Genomic DNA, 23,120 nt, shown 5'->3' with positions numbered 1-23,120 from the left:
ATCACCAGCATCTTCACTCATCTGAGCATTAATTTGCCAGAGAGATCAAAGCAGATCACCACACAGATTCAATTAAAAACTTGCAATTTTTTTTTCCATTAAAAATGGAAAAATATGGCATAGTCTTGATACAACAGCACATGGCTATTCTGTTCTACTCCCTAGCATTTTAAATAGACATTCACATTAACAGTATCATCTGCTTAAGCAAGAAGGATGCAGAACCCCTATTTAGAAAAATCAAGACTTTTTCTCCCATACAAACTCATTAATCTGAGCACTTATGAACTTTTAAAACACATCTTACAAAATTTACCGAAAATGCTTTATTAAAAGATCTGCAAATAAATATTTCATTAAATCAATTTTTATCTTACAAAGCAACATCCAAAGAATTTATCCCAGTGATCCTTTCCACATTTCCACTGCACTATCCGTACTGCCTGTGGGGTTGTTCCAGCAATAATGGCATATCAAAATAACCTAATTCATTTGACTCCAGACAAAAAAGAACTACAAAATAACCTAATTCATCTGACTCCAGACAAAAAAGAACTACAATTTTGGGACAGAAAGCTGCTTGTTACTTTGTACCAAATCAACAAGCTTACATTAACTTTGTTGGGTAGAATCAAGTGAAATCTTGAATTCTGCATCTTTTCCTCTATTGTATACAGACAGAAATACAGAGGGAGGGGTGTGCTTTCCCAGTTGCACCAATGGGATGCAAAAAACTTAAGACAGCCTGGAATTGACGCTGATCTTCTAGCAGCTTTTCACCGGTACTGCAGTTCCCATGGATGACACAGAGTAAGTGTCATCAGGATCAGGCCCCCCGACTGCCACTGTTTACCAGTTCAATCAAAAAACACCATGAAAAAAGCAAGAGCGAGCATGTTCTACTCACACGTACCCATCTGAAGGCTCTCCAGACTCCAGAATCGTGCCATTGCCCCCCTGGCTACCATGCTGCCGTCAGCCCTCTAACAGGTGATGCTGCTCAGTCCTACAGGGAGGGCTGCTGGAGGCTCACAAGAGGCTCTGAGCTGCGCACAGCTCAGAGAACAGGCTGTCAGCTGCCTCCGGCTCCCGGCAGTGCCTCCGAGGCCGAGCCCGGCTGGGAACTGCCAGCAGCGCACTCAGCCGCTCAGCCTGGCTGCCGCGAGCTCCCGGCTCTCTGACATCATGGGGTGCCCTTAGGGAGGAAGTTCCAGAAAAGAAACAAAAACCCGGCTGCCTGGCCCTGGCCGCGCTGCGCCTGCAGCCGCCCAGACCGCTCCCACAGAGCCTGAACATCCGAACACGGCGAGCCAGGGAGTGCGTTTGTTTTTCATTAAAGCAGCTAAACGCGATTTCAATCTATATTCAAATGACTGCAATCCAGAGGGAGAGACTATTTGGATAGGAATTGGGAGTTCCTTGTATTACAACACTGTTCAGAGTATCGGTCTATCTTTGTCATACTATACCAGTTAAAATTCCAGAAGAAGTAAACAATTAAGGTATTTTTTGCACAATTTCTCTTGCTTCACAGGCAAATGCTGTAACATTTTTTAGAGCACAAGCAACACAAGTGTTAAGGCTGCAGCAGACTGCTCCCAGGGAAACAGAGAGGGGGGGAGACATTTTCTCACTGAAACTACAAACTTCATTCAGCTGCTCTATGAAATAGGGAATGAAGCAGGAAGGAACTGAAACCATCCATCTTTCTCTGGGTCTGACCCAGCCAGAGCACAACCTCATTCATTCACCATGGGCCAGCATTCACCCCACATCTGTGTCCTCCCTCACTGAAGCTGGATCAGGCCATGCACTGGAAGCAAAGGCAGGAGCTGTTCCCGTCTGGAGAGTGCAAAGCCTGCTGCAACCTATGTCTGTACACAGAGCTATGCCTACAGTTTGGGAAGCCCCAAAAACTTATTGGCTTCTTCTTTAGCTGAAAACTGTTGCTCAGCTGAGCCTGTCCTGTAACTGGGGACTGCCTCCTCCAGGGATGTGTTCACAAAACTCTGGAGGCATTTCTGCATACAGCAACTTCTCAACACCCACTAAAATCACATGGTTTTCCCCACCGCTGCCTCAGACATAGAAGGAAAGGCCAAACATCACCCTGAAATATTAATGCTGTCTTTCTGCAAAAATCCTATTTGTGCTGCACTCCACAGAAGACTGACAGAAATCATCTTCTAAATCTCTCAAACTTCCCTATTATTTCTTGCTGCAAGGACTCTAGTTGGATAGCACAATAAAAACAAGCTACTACATAAGATCTTCACACACAGCATTTTTCTTGGCATAAACCATTAAAAAAAAAGCAAGCTGGCAAACAAAAGTGACAGTGGTGACACTGAAGTGCTCATGATTCCGGGACTTGCAAGTGAAAATTTCACACCTTTAATCAGCCAGATCACAAGTTCTTTGCCATGTCAAACCCCTTCCCATCGGGGAAAGACAGTTCAGCTGCCAAAGGAAAACCAGATCAAACCCCACACAGCTCTTTTACAAGACACTATAAAAACAACCTCTGAAAAACAACTCAAAACTCTTTTGGTCTGATTTTTGCAGAAAGGAACAGGCTGTGTGCTTTTGCCCAATGACTAACCTAATGCCAATGTGGGATGCTGCTCAGATGGAGGGGGGCTTGCCCTCCCTCCTCTGCATGGGCACATCTGGCAAACTGAACCACCATAAAAGTACTCATTTGGGGCGAGGTGGTGGTGGCTTCATTTCCTTGTAGATCAGCCAGGGACAGGAGGAGGCACGGGCTGTCCTTTGAAGTGGCAGTCCACAGTGACCTTGCCCAAATGCATGCTGAGCTAGCTTAGCCACTGTGCAGGGCACTCTGAAAAGGCTGCGGGTAGCACTTACTAAAATACTAAAAGCTAGTTTATCCACCTCAAGAAAATTCAGTTCTAGAAACACCCTGGTATCATAGAACCCTCCATCCTGAGCCAGACCACAGGTCACCCCCAACCACTTCTCTGACAGCAGCCAGGGAGGAACATAAAAATAGATGAGGCGTGTGATGGCATTTTTCTGATGTACTTTTCTAAATTCCAGTTATCTTCCAGATCAGTCAGATCCCTCCTGGGGCAGAAATTATATCCTTGTGTTTAATGAACTGGATTTTTCAAACCACTTTCTGATTTTTTTAAACTGTTGGGATGTGAAATACAATGTGTAGCAATTACTTTTATAGTTTAATTTTACAGACTGCGAAAACTATCTTTTATTTTGAGCTTGCTCTCTGGTGATTTCATTTGGTGCCCTTTAGTTCTTAAATTATTGGAAACAATAACTATTATCTGTTCATTTTGCCTGTGCCAAACAGACTTTTATTCTCCTATTGTCCTTTTTTCCATGTTCCAGAGCCCAAGCCACATTAATCACTCCTCCCAGAGACACACACTGAGTCGATTTTCTTGTCCTTCTGCTTTTCTCTATATTGTCCCCTGTAAAAAATGCCTTTTGGGATGGAAAGGAACGGGGAGATGGCCCCCACACACACCAGTGGCACAATTGGGCCTTCTGTTTTGTTCTCTATTCATTTCCTACAAACTCCTGCTCTTTTATTTACTGTTTTGACTGTTACTATGCACTGCAGTGACTCTGTAAATGTCTGTTAAGATTGCAAGGTCTTTTCCTGAATGGCAATATCCAGCTCAAAGTCTATCCTTCTGTAAGCACATCAGGCTCTCTTCCTCCTCCACATGCATTACCTTGGCTTTACCAACACCTGAAGCCAGAGCAGTGCCTCATGTCTCACTTCTACTACTGTGAATAATTCAGCACACCAGCAAGAATTACCATTTCATTTTATACCTCCCTTGCCACATCATTTGTGCAGACACTGAACATCTGATTCCACTCATCAGCTCTCTCTTTAAGAAAACCAACCATTCTCCTGAGTCATTCCCAAGCTGTGCTCCACACAGCCCAAATTCTAGTCCCACCCAAAAATATGCAAAAAAAAACCGGGTTAGTTTTTCAGATGCTTATAAAAATTACTCTGTAGTGACAAATAGACAACCTGTTTAATGTAATTTAAAACCTGTAACCCTTCAAGCACAAGAGTAGCAATGCAAGTCTCAAGGGCAGTTTCCTGTGTGTTGTCTGATTCTTACTCTCTTTCCTACAGATGATGATTTACTGTCTTGTACCATCTATTTTTCTAAAATTTTATATCTCCACTTTTATCTGCCATTGCTATAAGAAGAAAGCAAGTAATTTATTAGGCTTTAGCAAGTAACTAAAATAAGATACCACTGGTTTTCAGTGCTTGAGTTTAGAATTACTTTCTATAATAAAGGGCTTTTGTGCTATCAAATTTCACTGTGCATGACCAAACAAAAAACTCTCACATGTTCAAAGACAAGGAAGTGCCTTGTGATTTAAGAGAAAAAAGGAAAGAGATCAGAATTTGTGACACTAGTCACTTTAGTATTTTCTTCTGGAGCTACCAAACAGATTTTTTGCAACTGCTTTCAAACTGTGAAGTCCATGATATTCCACACTTGCCTTCAGAGTTTTGATTTCAGAGACTTTTCCTGCTCCACTTCTATGCTTATTGTAAGGTCTCATAAAAGTCACATCTAACATAATCAAGGTTGCTTTGGCTTAATTGTCCTGAAAAGTGGCAGCAATCTTAGTTTGTGTATTTGTCATCCTGATGCTCAAGTTCAGGAGACTGGTTATTCAAAACTTAAATACCTGGAGAGATATTGCTCTCAGGCAGTAGTCTAGGTAACTAATATCATTTCATGTGGTTTCCAAACATCAACTGGAAAGGACAACTAAAAATAGAAAAAATAATTCCTGCTCTGTGATAATAAAAGAGCCTCTTTTTTCACAAACTACATTATGGAAGACCTGTTATTCTGTGAGTGGTCCTTCTGGAATCAGGGACTGAGACACCACAGAATCTCAGCAAGAGTCACAGCATTCGACATCTAATTTATTTCAGTGCCTGATCTGGATCATTAAGTGTACTAAGAAGCATACAGCAGAACACACTCCAGACATAGGTTTTAAAGTAGTTCCCAATATTTTACTACAATATAAATTCAAGGAAAACACAACTGGAGTATATATAATCGCCCTGGTTTGAGAGAAGAGGGGGTGGAGCTTTTAGCACTGTTTATTCCATACCACCCACATCATTGCTGGGGGCGTGGTTTTGGCAGGAATAGCGGAACACTGGAAACCAAAGTTTGCCATTTTGCTGGATCTCTCCAGGGAGAAGGTACTGGGATCAGCCAAGTGGATCCAGCCCCTCTCCCTCCCCATCCCTTCAGGTTGCAGCTTTAAGACACGGTGCTGAAGGACAGCAATGATGGCTCTGAGACGCCACTCCAAGGGAACAAAAAGTAACAGAGAGAGGCAGCGGCACAGAGCCGAGCCCAGCTGAGCTACACAGAGCCCAAGCTCCAGAAGAGCCCAACTGGAGCAGCATCAGTGCCAGAGGCAGCTCTGCAGAATGGAACCAGCAAAGCAGAGGTCTGAGGCAGTGCTGCGGCACAACGCGATGATCGCACTTCCAAGGGGTTTGCTTGCCCTACTCCTTCGCTGTTTGCCGACTGCGGTGAGGGAGAACATTAAGCAGCAGAAGCTCTCTTTGACATATCGCCTTTGTGTCCCAAACACCACGTGCCCCACATGCAGGAACAGTAATTATACTGCCTTTGTGTGGAGACCACAGCAGGCCATGTCTTCAGGAAGATCTGGAGTTTTTTTCACAGTGCTAAATGCCATTTTTTGTGGGTAGGGCATCCTCTTTTTGCATACTTTTTGCTATTGATGATGCTGTTGTCATTGCAATTTTAGTAAATTGTTATCTTGTAATTTCTCCTTATTGTCCCTCCATTACTGAAAGGGGCAGGGGGAAAGGGAGTGGCTTATTTGGAGCTTAGTTCTCTAAACCAGCTGTCTAAACCAGCACACAATAGTGTATCTCAGAATCACAGACTATTCTGAGTTGGAAGGCACCTGCTAAGATCATCAAGTCCAATCCTTAAGTGAATGGCCCATAAGGGGATCAAACCCACAGCCTAGGCATTATCAACACCATGTTCCAACAAACTGAGCTCATCTTATTGGGTATGTCCCTCTTACTGCCATAGTCAGAAATTCTCAAGTCTGCTTCTTGAAGAGCGCCTCCTGAAAAAAACTGTCATGTTCTATTTAAAACAGGAGAATTCAGTTTTAACACATTCTTACGTAAACTAATATGTAGTTAAAGCATTTTTGGTAGAATTTGGACATCACTGCAGCTAAAACTTAGCTAAGAACCATAGAAGCCAAGTACTGACTTGTAAGCATACACATAATTTTAATAGACATTGAAAATGCTATTTGTTAAGGTTCCTACTTCAGTCATGGGAAGCCTTGATCAAGAAGCTTCAGGGTGAAGGTTCCCAACAGTGTTTTGTTCACTATTAACAGTGAAAGACACAAAGTGAGAATTTTGCTTTTATTTACAAATCTTGCCAGAAGGAAAACAAATGGTGTTAACCCAGGTTGTTCTGGACCCACCTGTGAAGAAATGTTCCACTACATCTAGACTAGTTAATAGACTATTTTTATTATCTCCAGATAGCATTCCATGCTAAGAGTAAACAATTACAGCAAAATTACACAGGACATATCAGCGAGCCTGTTAAAGCACAGTGCTTCCAAAAAAGGCAATTTTTGCCAAGAACCTGTCCCTCATGTACCAGAGTTCTGGTTGGACTACACTCATCAGCAAGCCACTTACTGATTTAAGGCTTGCCTATTTAAGTAAAGCTGAATGCATGGCAAACAAAAAATTAAAAATACATGTGTGGTGTGGCTAGGGTTCAGGTATGAACTCAAGCATATTAGAACTTACTTCCTTCATAATCTCTTGACTTTAGGCAAGTATATGACTAAGAGAGCGGAGAATACAGGCATGTAAGTGGTACAGAACAATAAACCATAGCAATGTCAAAAAGTAGATGTGAAAAAAAAGTTTTACATGAGAACAGCAGCTACTAGTAAGAAACTCACAAAACAAAGCAACTTAGCTGGGTTTAACTTTGTCACTGAGTTGCTTTGCACTGTTTTGTCCTCCACATTATATACTAAATTCTTGCTTAGCCTGGAGTGTGGCTTTCTGCTCTACACAGTTAAAAATACTCATCTTACCATTAGATGTTCTCATCTGCCGCCTCCGTCCCACACGGTCCAGACCGATGGGGGTACTTTGTGAGAAGGTGAGTGGCCGGAACCTGGCTGAAACAGCCTTGTACGGGGGCACCTTGTGTGCTGGAACAGGTGGCCGTGCCACAGGCTACCGAGGAAACAGGAAAATCCAGTATTAGTAAAGCTACAGGCAAGTCCAACTGAGCAAAGCTCAGGTATGAAGTAAGGTTTCTCCAGATAGTCCAGGTAATTACATAGGCAGTAAAATCTCCTATGTTGAAGGGACATTGCTTAAACACTGCATACCATGTCCACCAGCATCACAGAACAAGTTTTATTACATTACAGTTCTTTGTTACATTGAAAACTCCTTAGCCTTCTGTTGTGGTCAGACATGCTCTGTAATTTTCATCTTGTAATATGCTTTTCTGAAGACAATCAGAAGGTGGGAGCACCTCCCCTATGAAGACTGGGATGAGAGAGCTGGGGTTGTTCAGCCTAGAGAAGACAAGGCTCCAGGGAGACCTCACTATGGCTTTTCAGGACCCAAGGAGGTCTACAAGAAAGCTGGAGGGGGACTTTTTACAATAGCATGTAGAGATAGGACAAGGGGGAATAGCTTTCAGCTGAAGGAAGACCAATTTAGATTAATGAAAAGGTTTTCTAGGATGAGGATGGTAAAACACTAGAACAGGTTTTCTGCAGAGGTGGTGGATTTCTGCTTTCATCAGTAAAATGTATTGCGTGTCAGTAAAATAAACAAGACAAAAATAATTGTCCAAATGATGCTCTGTTTTGAGTTCCCAGGAGCCTCGTAAGAAAGAGGTAATACTAAGTTTATTATTAACATTATCTCAAAGCCATTTTCTTTGGATAAATCATTCATTTCTTAAATTACGATTGGAAAACCTGCCCCTGTTTTATTTGCAAATTGAGTCTGATTTTATGTTGTCCGTGAACAATGCCACATTAGCCAGGCTGAATGATCTTGCATAAGCATTCAACATAATAAACAACCAGGCTTCAGCACATGAACTTCAGAGAAACTCAGCTTTAGATCTTCTCTTATTGTTCAGTTGTTACTGTTCTTCTATCAGGTAATCTGAAACATCTGGGATGGTTTTTAATGAACTATCTCTTGACACTCTGTTACGAAACCCATGACAGTATTGTTTGAAAATGTTTTCTCACACCTAAGCTGTCAGACCAGAACAAAATACAGCGAAGAGGAATTAGTTTTGTACTTTTCAAATATTCCCAAGGGTTTTCAAAGCTTTAAAAAAAAATCACCAGTGTGAAGAGCAGTCTTTGACAGCCCCACATACTTCTAGGGCATATATGCCTGTTTGTTGAGTCCTTTTTCACATTCTAGCTAAAAGTTTACTTTTTATTATGACTGCCAAAAACCTCAATGTGTATGGAATATGATTCATCTACAACCTCATCTTTAAACATAATTTCCTAAGTGCCTTATCAGTATACCAGGATCCTTCACCACAAAAAGTCTGATTTGTTGTATCAAATAGCTAATAAAAGTCATGGCAACTACGGTATGCAAATAACTGCCTGAGTAAGTAAAAAAAGCTATTTATTTCTGGGCAATTAAAATTTTCTTATAAGTCTTCAGTCCAAATCCTTTCCCTGGACAGACATGGATGTGTGGCAGCCCTGGGAAATTGGCCTGGGAAGGCCATAATTTGGTTTAATAATGTTAGGAATGTTTCATCATTTTGGTCTTGACCACAGTGGTCCAGCAATGTGCTAACTTAAACCCCAGCCAAGCTGTTATGGCAGCACTGGAGCATGGAAAGAGTCAACTCAAAAAGCTGCCTTGATGTATGTTCCTTCACTATTAAACTGATGTGAACAAGGTTTCAAAAGAGATCACTCCGGTGTCAGCACTAAATGAAGGGCCTGGAGAGTATTTAATCCCTTACACGGTACAGCAAGTTGCCCATACTTACTATCTCTTGAAATCCATCTATTATTCTTGAGTAAGATGGCATAGAATTTACAATAACAATTTTCCTCTTTTTTTTAACCTTCCAAATTAAGAAATAGAATTAATTTTAAAATATCTCAATTACGTATGATTTGAAACACAGGCCTTTGCCTGGGTAAAAGGTTCACTGGCTTCAACTGGAGTTTTGCTTTAAGATGCATTTTTTCATCAGGGACTTATAAAGAAAAAGTATGCAATACACAATAACAGTGTTCATGTTACAAAATGTTTTTCACAGGAAACTGAAAATCCTGACATTTTTCCAGCACTTTACTATCAGTAAACTTCCCAGTGGTAGATGAAGTGGCTTGAGAAAGACTAACAGGACTCAAATTTCATTAATAGCCACCAGAATCAATTTTTTTGAGTATGAAAATACTAATTCTTTTTCCTGTTGCTTTATCAGCTTGACAATTGCTTTAGGCAGAAGTCCTCCAGCTTCCAGGGAAAGCAGAAAATACCTGATGAGTGCAGTCTTACAAAAGCTGAAGCTCTGCAACCAAATGCAAGATGGGGCGACGACCACCAACACAACAGTAAGTTCCTCTACACATTGTACTTGCTCAGCACTACCTCCAGGGAGAAAGGAGCAATTTTTACCCTTCAGAAGTTTTTAATTTCTCACTCTTTTACTTAAGCCAGCAGAGATGGCAAATATAGGTACTGTTCAAGAATACACTGCTTGCTAATAGGTTTCCTACCTTTGTTTCATCTGATCAATTTAGTAGATCAGATGAATTTAGATCAAATCAACCAAGATTTTAACACCATTTATAAAGCCACAATTTTGTGAACAGGTTTGCTTTTGGATAATTTGAAATGATCAATAAATAATGTGTTATCATTCTCTTTGATTGTACTATTCTGTTCCTCAGGCCCTCTATAAGGAGACTAAACACACATCTGTTTTACACACAAATAAGCCCATATAGTCAAACATAAGACATAATGACCATGCCAAGAAAGAAATCAGATTAATTTAAAATACAGAAAAGATGATCCCAAAGTCAGTATCAGGTTTGTTCCATGCTGTATTTTTAGCAAGAAGACAAAGTAATTAGTGACCAGGAAAGCAATATTCTAAGTACACGATGTCAGCTTGACAAAAGGGAAGGAAGAGAAGGAAGCATCCATTCTATTTTCTAGGCTGAAGATAGAGACAAGGAAGTGAAAGGGTCTTTTGCAGTTTGCAGAGCACATCTGTTTATCTTACTTGTGTCAGCAGATTTTCTCTCTCTTCTGCTTGATCATCTCCATAGAAATTGACCCCACCTATTACGGAGATGGGTCTTCTCTTCCTCCCTCTGTGGTAGCCTAGAGTACTGCTTTGGATCCCAGACCCAAGGGATGCCAGTCTCGGCTGATATTCTCCATCTGTGCAGTCTGTGTTCTCAGACTCCACTGCAACTGCATCTTCTGGTATAGACAAACTTCGGATCGCCATTTGGCCATAGTCTGAGAGAGGTCTGGGCCGGGATCTTTTTCCAGAGCCCCATTTCCTTGGTGTGACTTTTTGTGAGTCTGCCTTTTCTTCCTCCTGGGATGTGGACCTCTTCCAGTGGTCATCAGAAACAACCTTTTTAAATGTGAACAAGTCAAATAAGCCACAGAATTTTCTGACAGTTAATAATTTGTGAGTTTGTCATATGTCAGGTCAACTTAACATGTCTAAAACAGAAGGAGTTATCATAAATACAATAAATTCAATTGAGAATTCAGGAAGAGATAACTTTGCAAAGCAGAGAACATCATATGCTTGTGCTGAGTAAGGCAAGCACCCAACAATCAGTACCTCTTTGGCAAACCAGACTAATAACACTAAAAACTGACCTATTACCTCAGCAGTACAGATAGGTCCTATCACAGACACCGAACTCATGGAATAGTACCTTAGAAAGACAGCTCTGTGCTCACAAAACTTTTTTCTACGCACAAGTTGGATATCACAGGTAACACCAGTAAATATAACTCAGCTGTGCTTTTGGACTTTTTACTAAGGCTTGTAGCAACAGGACAAGGGGCAACAATTTTAAACTGAAAGAAGGTGGGTTTAGATTACATATTATGAAGACATTCTTCACCATCAGGTGGTGAGGCACCAGAACAGGGTGCCCAGGGAAGCTGTGCATGCTTCAACCCTGGTATTGTCCAAGGCCAGGCTGGTTGGGGCTCTGGGCAACCTGGTCTAGTGAAAGGTGTCCCTGTCCATGGCTGGTGAGCTAGAACTGAATGATCTTTAAAGTCCCTTCAGGCCAACCCATCCTATGATATTTCTCTGTTCCACCTCTGTTCAGTGATGAAAACAAACAGCAAGGCTGCATTTTGACCACTTGCAGATCCATGTAACTGTAATCTGATGCCAGACTGGGCAGTCACGCTCCCTCCTACCACTCACTCCCACAATGCCACTTGGTCAGATCTAGAGATTCTGCAGCCAGGAGTGAATTAGGTGAGCGAGCTTGTCCAGTTTGGAAAGGAGAAGCTCACTTTCCATATGCTCTGGGAGGTTCAAGATTGTATCGGAGATGTATTATAGCACAAACGCAGGTAAAAAACTATGGGCTTAGATAGGAGGCTTGGAAAATGAGCATGTTTTTCCTATTTAACAGCACACCTGGCTCACAGAGAATGCCTGCAACTATCACAACTGCAGTGGTATTACCAGTTTGGAAATAAAATAACCTCAGCTAAATACTTGATAGAGGGAACATTTTTAAGCATTTGAAGTAATACTGTTGTAATTTTTTCTAGCAAAACCCTTGCAAATTTTCAGAAAAAAATCTGCACACAAAAATTTCTGTTCACTTTTCCCTCAAATTTCTGATTTCTTGGTGTTTCTCGGCTTTTCCCAGCTCCTTCATAAAAATAGAAAAGAGAGAAAGCTAGTAAGTATTCCAAAACAGAAAAGCATAATTTTGTCTCTCTCTAACTGTATTTTGTTCATCTGTTCCAGATCAGATGAAGGCATTCCAGATACTGAATAACCAAAGCAAGCATGCAGCCCAGAAGCAGCCTTTTGCAATGATGTCTGTGCCAGAGGATTTATCTTCTGGCACCTTTTTGTCTACCTGTCATTTTCAGCCAGGCCACTACCAATCTAATGACTCTTTTTAAGCCTCGTGATACAGTGGGCAGATGTTGCTTTTTGTTTGAAAGACAGGTTAAGATTAATTCCATGGTATGAAAGCACTTCAGCCAGTAAGCAGAGTTACTAAACAGTCGATATTTTAACATGATTACTGCAATTATGAAAATTATACTTTTCAAATATTCCCAAGTATATTGTTCTACATTCAATTATTTCACTTACAGCATGACATTTATTCTAAATAGAGTACTTTAAAAAAAAATTGTTTCTATACCTGTGATTCAAGCAAGAACTTCAGGTTCTCTACAAATTTGTGTTCAGGATCAGTTTTAACAGTACATTTAATGAAGCAGAGAGTCACTCCCCGGCTGATTCATTAACACAGCTTCAGCAAAGCTGTCCCTTAAGCACAGCCCCTCCAAGACTCAGCAGCAAAGTCACAGGTTAAATAAGGTTCTTACCTCAGAATCAGACACAGGTAAAGGGTCTCCACATATGCAGTGACTGAGAAAGGAGCTCATGAGAGTCATTTTCTGTTTTTGTTTCGCAAAGTCTCGTCCATAAGAGCTACAAATGTGAGCACACTCTCTGCATAACCAGTCAGGCAAAGTTCATACCATGGTCCTGTACTTTTAGACTGAGGAAGGACACGTCACACGTCATCTCATAATCTGCTGCTTACACCCTTATCTTGAGCAATAACATTTGCAGAGGACTGCTTGCATTCTGCAGGACTCCACCTTAAGTAGTGATCCAAATGACAGCCAGATTAATCTCTGCTGTACAACAAACAATGCTGAAGGATGTGTGTTTTTAGTCTTAGATCTATAAACTGCACTGTAAAATACTAAAAGAGAAAGCATAACCCTGTCACTACAAAAAACAGGGTAAACCAGGCTGATAATCTCACATTCCTCTAAGTGGCCTGCTCAAGCAGGACCTTATCAAGTGACCACTCACTAGCAGGAATAAAAATATCCAGTACACAACTCACAGGCTCCAGTACTGCAGTAACTTAAGCATAAGTGTGATTCTTGACATCAAGGAAAAAATTCTGAGGAAACAATTGTACTCCACCTATGACTGGTTTTATATGGTGCACCACTGCTGACCTCAAATTACCTTCTCCTAATGAATCTTTTATAAGTGAAAGCAGGTTGATGTTGTGCAATTATTACTGGGATCATCTACAGATGTCTAGAGATAGACATGGCACTTCATATAGGATGAAAATCAAAATCTCATGCACTGGCTCATGCATTTTAAGTGCTGGTCAAAAATTTCAAGGCATTTTGAGATTTCTGAGAAGTTAAGGTCTAAGATTAATCCACACTGGATCTTCTGAAATTCATACCTGCTAGTCTAGCAACACCAATACTAGAAATCAAGATTATTTATCTTGCCTTGTAGGCTGTATCCTCAGTTAGGTTTCTTCTGAGAGTGCAAATGCAAACAGCTCTGATTGTTTGTGCTGATGCAAATGAATTAATTTTATCTGGATAACTAAATTCCTACAACAGCAAACTAGTTAAATCATTGTATTTCAACTGCTTTTCTTATTCCTGACAGCACTGTATATACAAATACAACCATTTAAAATGAATATCTACTTCAATCCAGGTTACACTGATATTTGCTATTGATCCCTTTCAATATGTCACTCTTAGCTGCAGATTCCTGCATTTTAATTTCAATTCTGCAATGGAGTTGTCTGTACATTAACTAGATAATAAAGCTGTCATCATAGCCAGGAGAAATCTAGAATGAAATTTTGTTGCCTGAACATAAACACCCAGGGCTATTTCAAACGTCCAAAGGAATCTAAGACATCTCCACGTGCCATGCATCATGCAAGTAAGACACAGGGAGGCTTGGGCCATCCAGAAGCAGCCCCTGGGGACAAAGGGAAGCCTATCATGACATCTCCAGCAGTGCAGGATCTTTTATGTTCCAGGAATCAAGCTGAGCCCCTAAACAAGAGCATCAGCCAAGCCTACTGAGTGACCAGCCAGGCAGCACTACAGGCAGGAACCAGTTGTCAACTGGATTGCAGGTGGGTTTAGATGGAGCTACAACTATGTTCCCTAGTGCTGCGGACTGCCCTGCTTGGTCCCCACCTCCTGCTCCAAAAATGTGCAGCTTCACCACGAGGTTTTTTCCAGCTGTCTTTGATAGCTGCTCCTCACTTCATTTGACAGCCATTTTTAGTTGGGCTCAACTCCAGGTGCCACATTCAGGTGTGCTGTTAAGGCTGTGTCCCCCAGGACCCACTGACCACACCCAGCAGGCCACAGTGGGAGCTCTCCCAGGCTGCTCCCAGGTAAACAATGACACCACAGAGTCTGTGCCCAGCCAGACCAAACCCCTCCCATGCCTGGGCCCAGACTGATTTCCCAATCCAGCTACAGCAACTTCAAGGACTCAATAATGATCTCACTCAGCTCAACTTGGCCCTGGTACAACCCTGTTCCATTTAATGGCACATGACTGCTATTGGCATTCCCTGTGCTCATTAATAACCAAGGTAAGCAACATCAGCATCAGGTGTTTAATCACTGAAATCTTAGTTTAGTCTTTTGAGCCTGGTTCTCCAGCTATTACTCAGAACACTGTGTACTTTTGATATATTCAGCACTCAGAACTGATTTCAGAGGAAGTGCTGCCCAAGGAGCACAAGACCTGAATTGCACAGTACTGATAAAATGTTGCTTATGCGGATGCAACTTTTATCAGTGATATGGCAAAGAAATTGCCAGTACCTGAAATTGCATGGCAGGACTTCTGCGGGTGCAGTTACACCAACCATGAATAACCCTTCATCCTCTATACCTGACCCCATTCTCTGCTGCAGAGAAAGCCCAAACTACAAGTCTGACCCAACAGAAAATGCTGCTGGTCAGCCTCCTGCTGTTGGGACACTTTTGAGGGCTGACACCATGATAGCAAAGGAAAAACAAGCTCTGATTTTTTGGGTTTTTTTTTTGCTCAACGTGTTTAGCCAATAAACTCCCTAATTAAAATCCCCACTTTATAAAGGTCTTGATGACATGTACATTGCTGAGAGTCCTTGACCATTAATCTGCATTTCAACCCCTACTGTTACCTATTCAGATTTTCAAAATTTAACCTTTAAGTTCCGAATGCAGTGATGTTCCATAACATGCACATACAGACAATTTCAAAGGTGTAAGGGGACACTTCTCGCCTGAAAAGTTTTCCCTACCTGATAATCTTCTGGGAAGTCACAAGTAGGTACATCTTGGACAAAGACCCCCAGCATTCCTCTTCCCCAGGGAAAAGAGCATCTTGACTATGCTTCTGCTTTTTTCTTTTTTTTCTTTTTTTTTTCTTTTTTTTTTCTTTTTTTTTTTTTTTTTTTTTTTTTGGGAGGGGAGGGTTTGTTTGTTTTCCTTAGCTACACAGTAAGTTGCAATACTTCTTCTTCTGTTATCTCTGTATATTTGAGCTGCCTGGCTGAAATGTAATTTTGCTAAAAACTACTGCCTTTTTCTAACCCACAGAAAACAGAAAATCAAAACCTAATAATGTCTTTACAAAAATGCATATTAATTTCCAAATGCAATTTATTGAAAGGTGTGATAAATTAAACGGATGATGATTCTGACTGAGAATAAGTTATGAGGAAAACCTGAGTAGGCTGAGAAGTTTCAGAACACAATTACTACATCTTCTCAGTGAAAAGTTTTGATGGGTAATAGTCGTGCTCTTCTGCAAATGACAAGGCTTGAAACTATCACAATACTTGTGCTAGGTCATGTAGGTATATTTTTATTTTGAGCAAGAAGATACATTTCTGCATATATTTAGGGATCTATATAAAAATGTACAAATTTCTTTCACTAGCAATGACAGCTATATAAAATATTTTAATTGGTGACTATAAAACAGCTATTATTTCTGTATAGCACAGTAACTGCCAAATCTTAGGAACTCAACAGTAATATTAGAAGTGGCTTTTCAGTTTATACAAGCCACCAAACATAAAAAGGGCCAAGATATTGTGACCTAGAGGATATAAATTACTTCAACACCTTGACCTAACAGAGTAAAAGTCTGGACATGTCTCCACCTAGGTACATGATAAAAAGAAACCGCTGCACTTTTTCTTGCTGATAAATAGCAGTTGGGAGAGCATTAGTTGAAGTTCATTTATCACTAATACCAAATGAGGTTAAAAGCTTGTTTTATGTTTCATGGACGCGATCAATACTTTAGTTTTTCTGCAAACTGTTGCGACAGACACAGATTTTGAAACTGTGGATAAATAAAGTATCCCAGAGAAAATTTATTCATTGCTTTCTTTCTAGGTTTTATAAAAAGATTCTGAAGTTTCAAGAGAGCCCAGTGATCCCCTATTGATCCAGAGACAATTTCAAACAGCGATACCATGGAAATGACTGCTTTTACTGCAGAAGAAAGCACACTTTCAGTAATTACATCTTCAATCACAAACAAACAAGAATTATTAAACCAGTCCAATTCAAGAAAATTTCCATCTATTCCTTTGTAATTAAATGCAAATTGCATGATATTCTTTTTCTTTACATCCCTCTGCCTCCTCTGCCACTAACATCTTTTCTTTGTAATTGGCCTTTGAGAAGACCCCACATAAATGCATTGATTATCTATCCCTGGAACATCAAGGGCAATTTGACCAGTGGTCTGCAAGACAGCAAAACACAATCTGTGAAACAACTGCAAAAAAAACCTGCTTAAATTACACTTACATACACAAGCAAAGCAGAGGCAATCAATGCAATACAACCATGGCCAACATCTACATACATTTTAGTTGCTTGGAGGATAACCTCCCTTTTCTTTTCCCCTTCCTCCCCTCAAAAAAAAATATTGTGTGGAGCCACAGCTGAAAATTTTGCAAAGCACTGCTTCTGATGGGGACTCCCTAAAGGAATACCACTGTACTACACCAGTATAAACTCACAGAATAAATGCAGGAAATACTATGCATTTCAGTAAAGAAAAACAACATTACTGTGCCCTGTGACATAGCAAAAGCAACCCCCATTAGCAACACAAACTGCTGTGGCAAAACACTAACTTTAGAAGTTTTAAAAATTGGGAAAAAAATTTATATAATTTTCCACTTGGGATCTGTGAACACCAAAGAAATTGTGGTGTTCTAACTAACAAATACACCTATAAAACCACATTAAGAGATCAGGCTATATAGATACAAAGAAAATTTAGCCATCTATTTTCTAAGGCCTTTTAATGCAGGTTTGCTTCATTTAACCTGATCCTTGAAAGCCTGCTTATCACAATCAATGATAAAGCATAAAGCTTTCCCTCTCAGCAATATGCTTCACCAAGATTAGCGAGTTCACCTTGGTAATATCCACATTTTACAGATAAGGAACAGATACAAAGCACTTAAGTCATGTAGAAGCATAGGGCAGGACTGGAAATGACAAGCAGATCTCATGATTCTCAAATCTGTTCCTCAGCCTCAAGGATTTCCTTCATCCTCTCCTCTAATTCATTTCCAAATCCAAATCAGCTAACATACTTCCAAATGGCACAGGGGAGGAGTTTGCAGGGAAATGTACTTCCTTTGTAGAAATAGTCTTATCAGTCATATAAAAATGCAAATGTGCTAAAACCAGAAAACTGTTTCCTCTAGTTTTTTGGTCACTCAGTACTTGAGGATGGTGGATGATGCTCTTATACTGTCCAGTCTTTCCTTCAGTATCTGAACTGGAACTGCAAACTTGTGGTGTATAGTGAAGGGGTATTCATATTCTCTGCTTCTTTTAGATGTATAGATATTAATAAATCCTAAATAAATCCCTACATATTTTCGGAATTGACTCAGAACACCCCTGGTAGCAGGTTAAAAGTAGCAGGTTAAAAAAAAATCCCTTCATTTGGCAAAATGAGGGACTTTTTTTCTTCTTTCAGGCTATCTTTGTAATACCCACTGGCAGATCTCAAATGATTACCACAGGTTGGAAGCGGAACTTCATGTTAACAAAGCAAAACTTAAAAAGCCATAAGCCTCTGCCTCTCTTCAGAGTCTCTCCAAAATGAGGTCCTCTGGTTCCTCACTCTCTCCACCCTTTCAGAGCAAAGCTTCACTGTCCCTGCCCAAGCCCTGCCCTCAGCAAGTCCCAGCAGCAGACACAAATCCCAGCCTGGGAGGGGAGGAGCTGCCTCGGGCAGCTCTGCCAGTTATTACTTCCCAGAGAATGGGGTGGGGGCAAGGCTGCTGGGCTCTCCCCCAACACTCGGCTGGTCTCCCAGCCTGCCACAGCATCCTGGCACCAGCACCATGGCAGCCCCCAGACGTCAGAAAGGGAAAATGCACGTGGCTCAGGGGAGATTCTGCAGCTGCCTCTGCTCACTTTGGAAATCTCACCCACCTAGCACTGAGACGGATTCTCAGTGCCAACAACTCAACACTGTGTTTGATGTAAGAAACCAAATCACATGGGCACAGTGCTGTTCTGCTTTCTGGGGCACTATTTATTACTCCTGATCCAAGGGTGAGCAACACCTGGGTATTACTGAGGTGCCACTGGACAGCTACAGCAGAGTCAAATATGGGACGCTCTGGAAAGGCAAAGATGCACAAATGCAATAAAGAAAGGGTGCAGCTTGCCCCAGGGTAACTGCAGTGAAGCCCCCCTGAGCTCTCCCTATCACCATCCAAACCATTTCTGAGAGAATGACAGTAACTCCTATCTCCTATATTATCCTACAGTTTTCAGAAATTGCTAATTTTATTAAGAACTGCAGAATTACTTGGTCTAAAATTCAGGCCAATCCAGAATTCAGATTATTGTCATGACTGCTTTGTTTTTCTTCTTCCTAGTTGCAGATACAGCAACAAATGATTATGGGCTGCACCCAAGGGATGACAGCTCTGCTGCTGAGAGTTGAAAGAGTTTTTGCTGCTATAGGAAGATATTCCTGTCATTTGAGGGCTCCCTGCTGCATTATTGCAGCAATGGATTCTGCAATCTAGGCTTGTAGCAATGAGCAGTGGTATCTAGTCTAGCTCTGGGCAAATGCATCTGGAAGTCACTCACTGAGTGACTGTGTGGACATGTTGTGAAAGCACCCTGACTTGTGCAGAGCAGCTCAGAGCTTAGTGCAAATCCAGTGTTGTTTGGTCTAACTGAAACCTCAGTTTTCTGTAAGAAGCTCTTCAGACCCTGTGTCAGGGTTCTGCTGCTCTGTCCCCAGGCGCTGTAAGTCAGCAACACCAGAGTGCCACTGGAGTGGTGAGCCCTCACTCCAAATTACAAGCCCCTTAGGAGTAAACCCACTTTAAGAAATTTCCCCCACTACTTCACCTAATTATCCCTCACAGTTTATGGTAATACACATTAGGTTGATTAAGCTACACTCTAAACTGCACATGGATGAACCAGAGGTGAATAAGTCCAAAAAGAAGAGTTCAGAGAGCTGAAAGCAGCTAGCTCCCAGCAGGTGTGCCCATGCCCAGCCCCACAGCACTCAGGACCTTGAGGCATGTACTACAGATGATCACCCTCAGATCCTGGCTGCTGCTTGCTCCTTGCAGGCATTGAATACGACCACATCCAGCTCCCACCCTTTGGTCCTTCACTGTGAGGACACTTTTTGAAGCTAGAAATGGTGAGGACAAACAGTGAGGACATATCTGAGTCCCCACCCCTAAAGGCCTTCTTCCTCTTCATCTTTACAAGATGTCCTCCAAGTTAAACCCTGTGTGCTCAATATTCAGAGTCCAGAGACCTATCCAGGACACACCAGCTCAACTTCGCCAACAGCTGAGCACTGGGCACTTAATGATGTGGACTAGCTGGGACCAGTGACTTTTATACGGCATGAACATAAATGAGTTGACAGACAGGTCTTAGAACATGTAAAATATTGTCTGCAAATAAACTGTGACTCAATCGTAATTACAGCAGAGTTACCTCTTCACTGTAATTTATCATGCACTTATGGTCATGCAGATAAGGTACTCAAGTAATAAAAAGTCTGGTGTACTGTGAAGCCAGATGCCAGCAAGGCAACCTAAATACCACCTGATCTAAGAGTTTGTGAAAGACTAGGTGAAATGTCAAGTAACTCGACTCTTACTTTTTTGTAACAAATTCAGAACAGTATTTTGTTCAGGCAGCTTTAGTGGCTGACACATGCCAGTCTGAAACAGACTGAGTTTTCATTATTCCAGTGACATGGGGCTCTTCCTTCATGAAAGCAAAGACTATGTGAAACACTCCACACAAGTACAAGCTTGTATTTAATCATCTCCTCATGCCATTTAAAAGCAACCTATTGAATATAAATGACAGTAGCATGAAGCAGACAGTGGCAAAGCATGGGATGTCACAGGTGAGCTTTGGTGACTCACACCTCTGTAGCCTCAGAAGTGCTGAGGCACGGATCCATGCTGCACTTAATTAGCTCTTCCCTGGGAAACAACCTCTGTCAGGACCAAAACCCAAGAAATTTCCCCTGCTTCAATCCAAATCCTGCATTTTAGTGAAATCAACAAAGAGAAGTGACAGGATCTCAAGACTCAATCATGTAAGGAAAAAAAAAACCAACGCAAAATATCAATTCTGATGAACAAATACATGCCCTTGCAGGAATACTGCAAAATCAGCTTTACAGTAGTGGGGAAACATAAGGTAGAAATATTTAGTTTCCATATTTGGGAAAATATAGAGATGGTCCAAATTACCACAGATTTCATTTGCTGACTAATCTATCAGATGAGTGAGTAAGGAAATAAACTATACTTGCTTCCAGCTACAGCAGCCAGTCCCGAAAAGAGAATTATTTGAGCCTGAGGACCTTCTAAGCTTTATATCAAAATAGTCTTCAAGCTTTAGTGAATGTACTGGAATACATACTGGCTTATACATGAAATCTGGACAGAAAGGCAGATCCATGAAACATGGAAACAGTGCAGAGTTGTCCATCAACACAGTGTATTTAAGATTCAGACAAAAAATTGAAAATGTATGATGCCCATGGCTCCACACCACATCTCAAATGATTGTTGAGAGTAAACTAAGCACTCAGCCATCACAGAACAACTTGCTGGGCAGGTACAGTTCTGCAATGCGGAGGTGTAAGGTAAAAATGAATTGTAGTCAAAAGTTCAAACCCCAGTGACCTCATTGTGTGAGTATGTGGCATTCATAAAAGTGCCTACAGGCTGAATAAATTCCAATTAAAAAATAACCTGGCATAAGTATCTTTGGTGCCAAGCTAGTTCCATGCTGAGGGAAGCATGCTGTAAAGCAGGAAATTGAATCCTCCAAAGAAATGGTAGGAAGAAACCATACCACTCTACCTGTCTGGCAGTCACTCTGAGTGCCACAGCTTTAGGGTTGTGTATAAGATGAGAAACAGGCATGGAAAAAAGAAATAACAGACTTTATACCCCTTGTATAGCAAGATAAAAGTAGACTCTCTCCAGCACAGCTCCTGCTTCCAACCCACACCTCCCACCTCCAAAAATTTTGGCTTTTTCCATTAGAAGAGAGTTCTGCCTGGACGCAGCTATGCCACAGCTGTTTTTACGAAGCACAGGGGCTCCAGGCAGTGCTCACAACAACAAAGTGAGGGCTTACAGCCAAGCTTACCCTGGCCACCACTTCCTCCATCTTTTGCTGGGATCTATCCCATACTGTCTGCCTGCCCATTACACAAACCCAGAGCTGCCACCAGTGCACACTCTGTATTTTAGACAACTGAAGCAAGTACTAAAGGACACTCACAATTACCCGAAAAATGTTATAATATAAAGAGAAAGCTTAAATTGCATGTTAGATAATAACAGAATGTGGTGTTAAAACTAAAAACTGCAGTAACTTTTATCCACCCAACGTAGACACATTCGTGTAAAAACTGTACTGGTTTGTTGGGAACTAAGGAGAAGGACCAGATTAATTTCTTCTGGGTCATGATGGCAGCTCACCACTAGATGGTAGATGAGTAGCATTAATTCCACCTCCCATTTTACTCCTGAGAAATACAACTGGCATCTATCCACACTAGGACTCTTGCCTCTTCTGGCAGTGTGAAAGCTTCTCCTTGCATATAAGTAAGAGTTTTGGAAAATATGGATGGCTGGAGTAATTCTATGATTCCAGAAGAGGAATAAACTCTGAGCCCAGACATTTATACACACTGAGTTTATTTTTTCAATCTTACCATTGCTGCAAACACAACAGTAAACAAAATTGCTTTTCTCCAGCAGAAGGACAATACTGATAAGCTCTGTAACCACGTTTTGCAGTTAGTCTGCAAAAACTGCGCCAAGCCTTTAAAAGTAGGACAGCTTCACAGACATTTTAAAACTTCACAGCATGAAAGGCTGGAGCTTGTGCAGCTGCAGCATTGCCTTGCCTATCTCATACCTAAGGTCTAAGATACTTTAGTCAAACTGAAGTGGCTTAAAAGATATGTCAGCTTCATTCTGTAAATGACTTGCATATTTATACAGATACAGATGGATATTTGCCACAGTGAGCTGGGGCTGAGCTAAACTTCACTGCTTCAGACAGGTGCAGGGTATGTCTGACAGCTTTTCACCAAGGCTGCCAAATCATTGCAACTTCCCTGGTGCCAATTCACACCATATTTTAGGTGGGGGCACAGTGTTATCATGTGAATTTACCTCAGAGATGCTGCAATATATCCCTTTACCCATTCACTGAGAGTATGAAATCACCCACAGGTGCAGTGAGAACAACCGTGTCTTCACCAAAACAACAGTAGCAAAAGACTCAGTCCAGTGTCTAAAGCACTGCTGTCTGCAGTTGGCAAGCAAAGGAATAAGCAAGCAGTTTACCCTCAGTATGGTCATCACTACACAGGGAA

At 41.3% G+C, this 23,120-nt stretch overlaps 1 protein-coding gene across 6 annotated transcripts in view; it reads right to left on the bottom strand.

Moving 5' to 3' along the window:
• The window catches only part of SPATA13 (spermatogenesis associated 13), a 168,827-nt gene that overhangs the window by 19,237 nt on the left and 126,470 nt on the right, over positions 1–23,120 (bottom strand). For 4 of the 6 annotated variants that reach the window (XM_058045053.1, XM_058045051.1, XM_058045055.1 and 1 more), the window contains exons 3-4: positions 10,377–10,739; positions 7,165–7,309 (exon numbers count right to left, since the gene is read on the bottom strand). In XM_058045053.1, the coding sequence (XP_057901036.1) occupies positions 7,165–7,309; positions 10,377–10,739 (508 nt within the window). Of the gene's footprint in view, positions 1–913; positions 1,051–7,164; positions 7,310–10,376; positions 10,740–23,120 lie in introns of those variants that run through there. The other 2 variants (XM_058045056.1, XM_058045057.1) reach the window with 2 other exon arrangements.

The sequence above is a fragment of the Melospiza georgiana genome, chromosome 2 (assembly GCF_028018845.1).
Source record: "Melospiza georgiana isolate bMelGeo1 chromosome 2, bMelGeo1.pri, whole genome shotgun sequence".
In the NCBI taxonomy this organism is placed as follows: Eukaryota; Metazoa; Chordata; class Aves; order Passeriformes; family Passerellidae; genus Melospiza; species Melospiza georgiana.
Note: the sequence above shows the minus strand (reverse complement) of the source record. Positions and strands in the feature narration are given on the sequence as shown.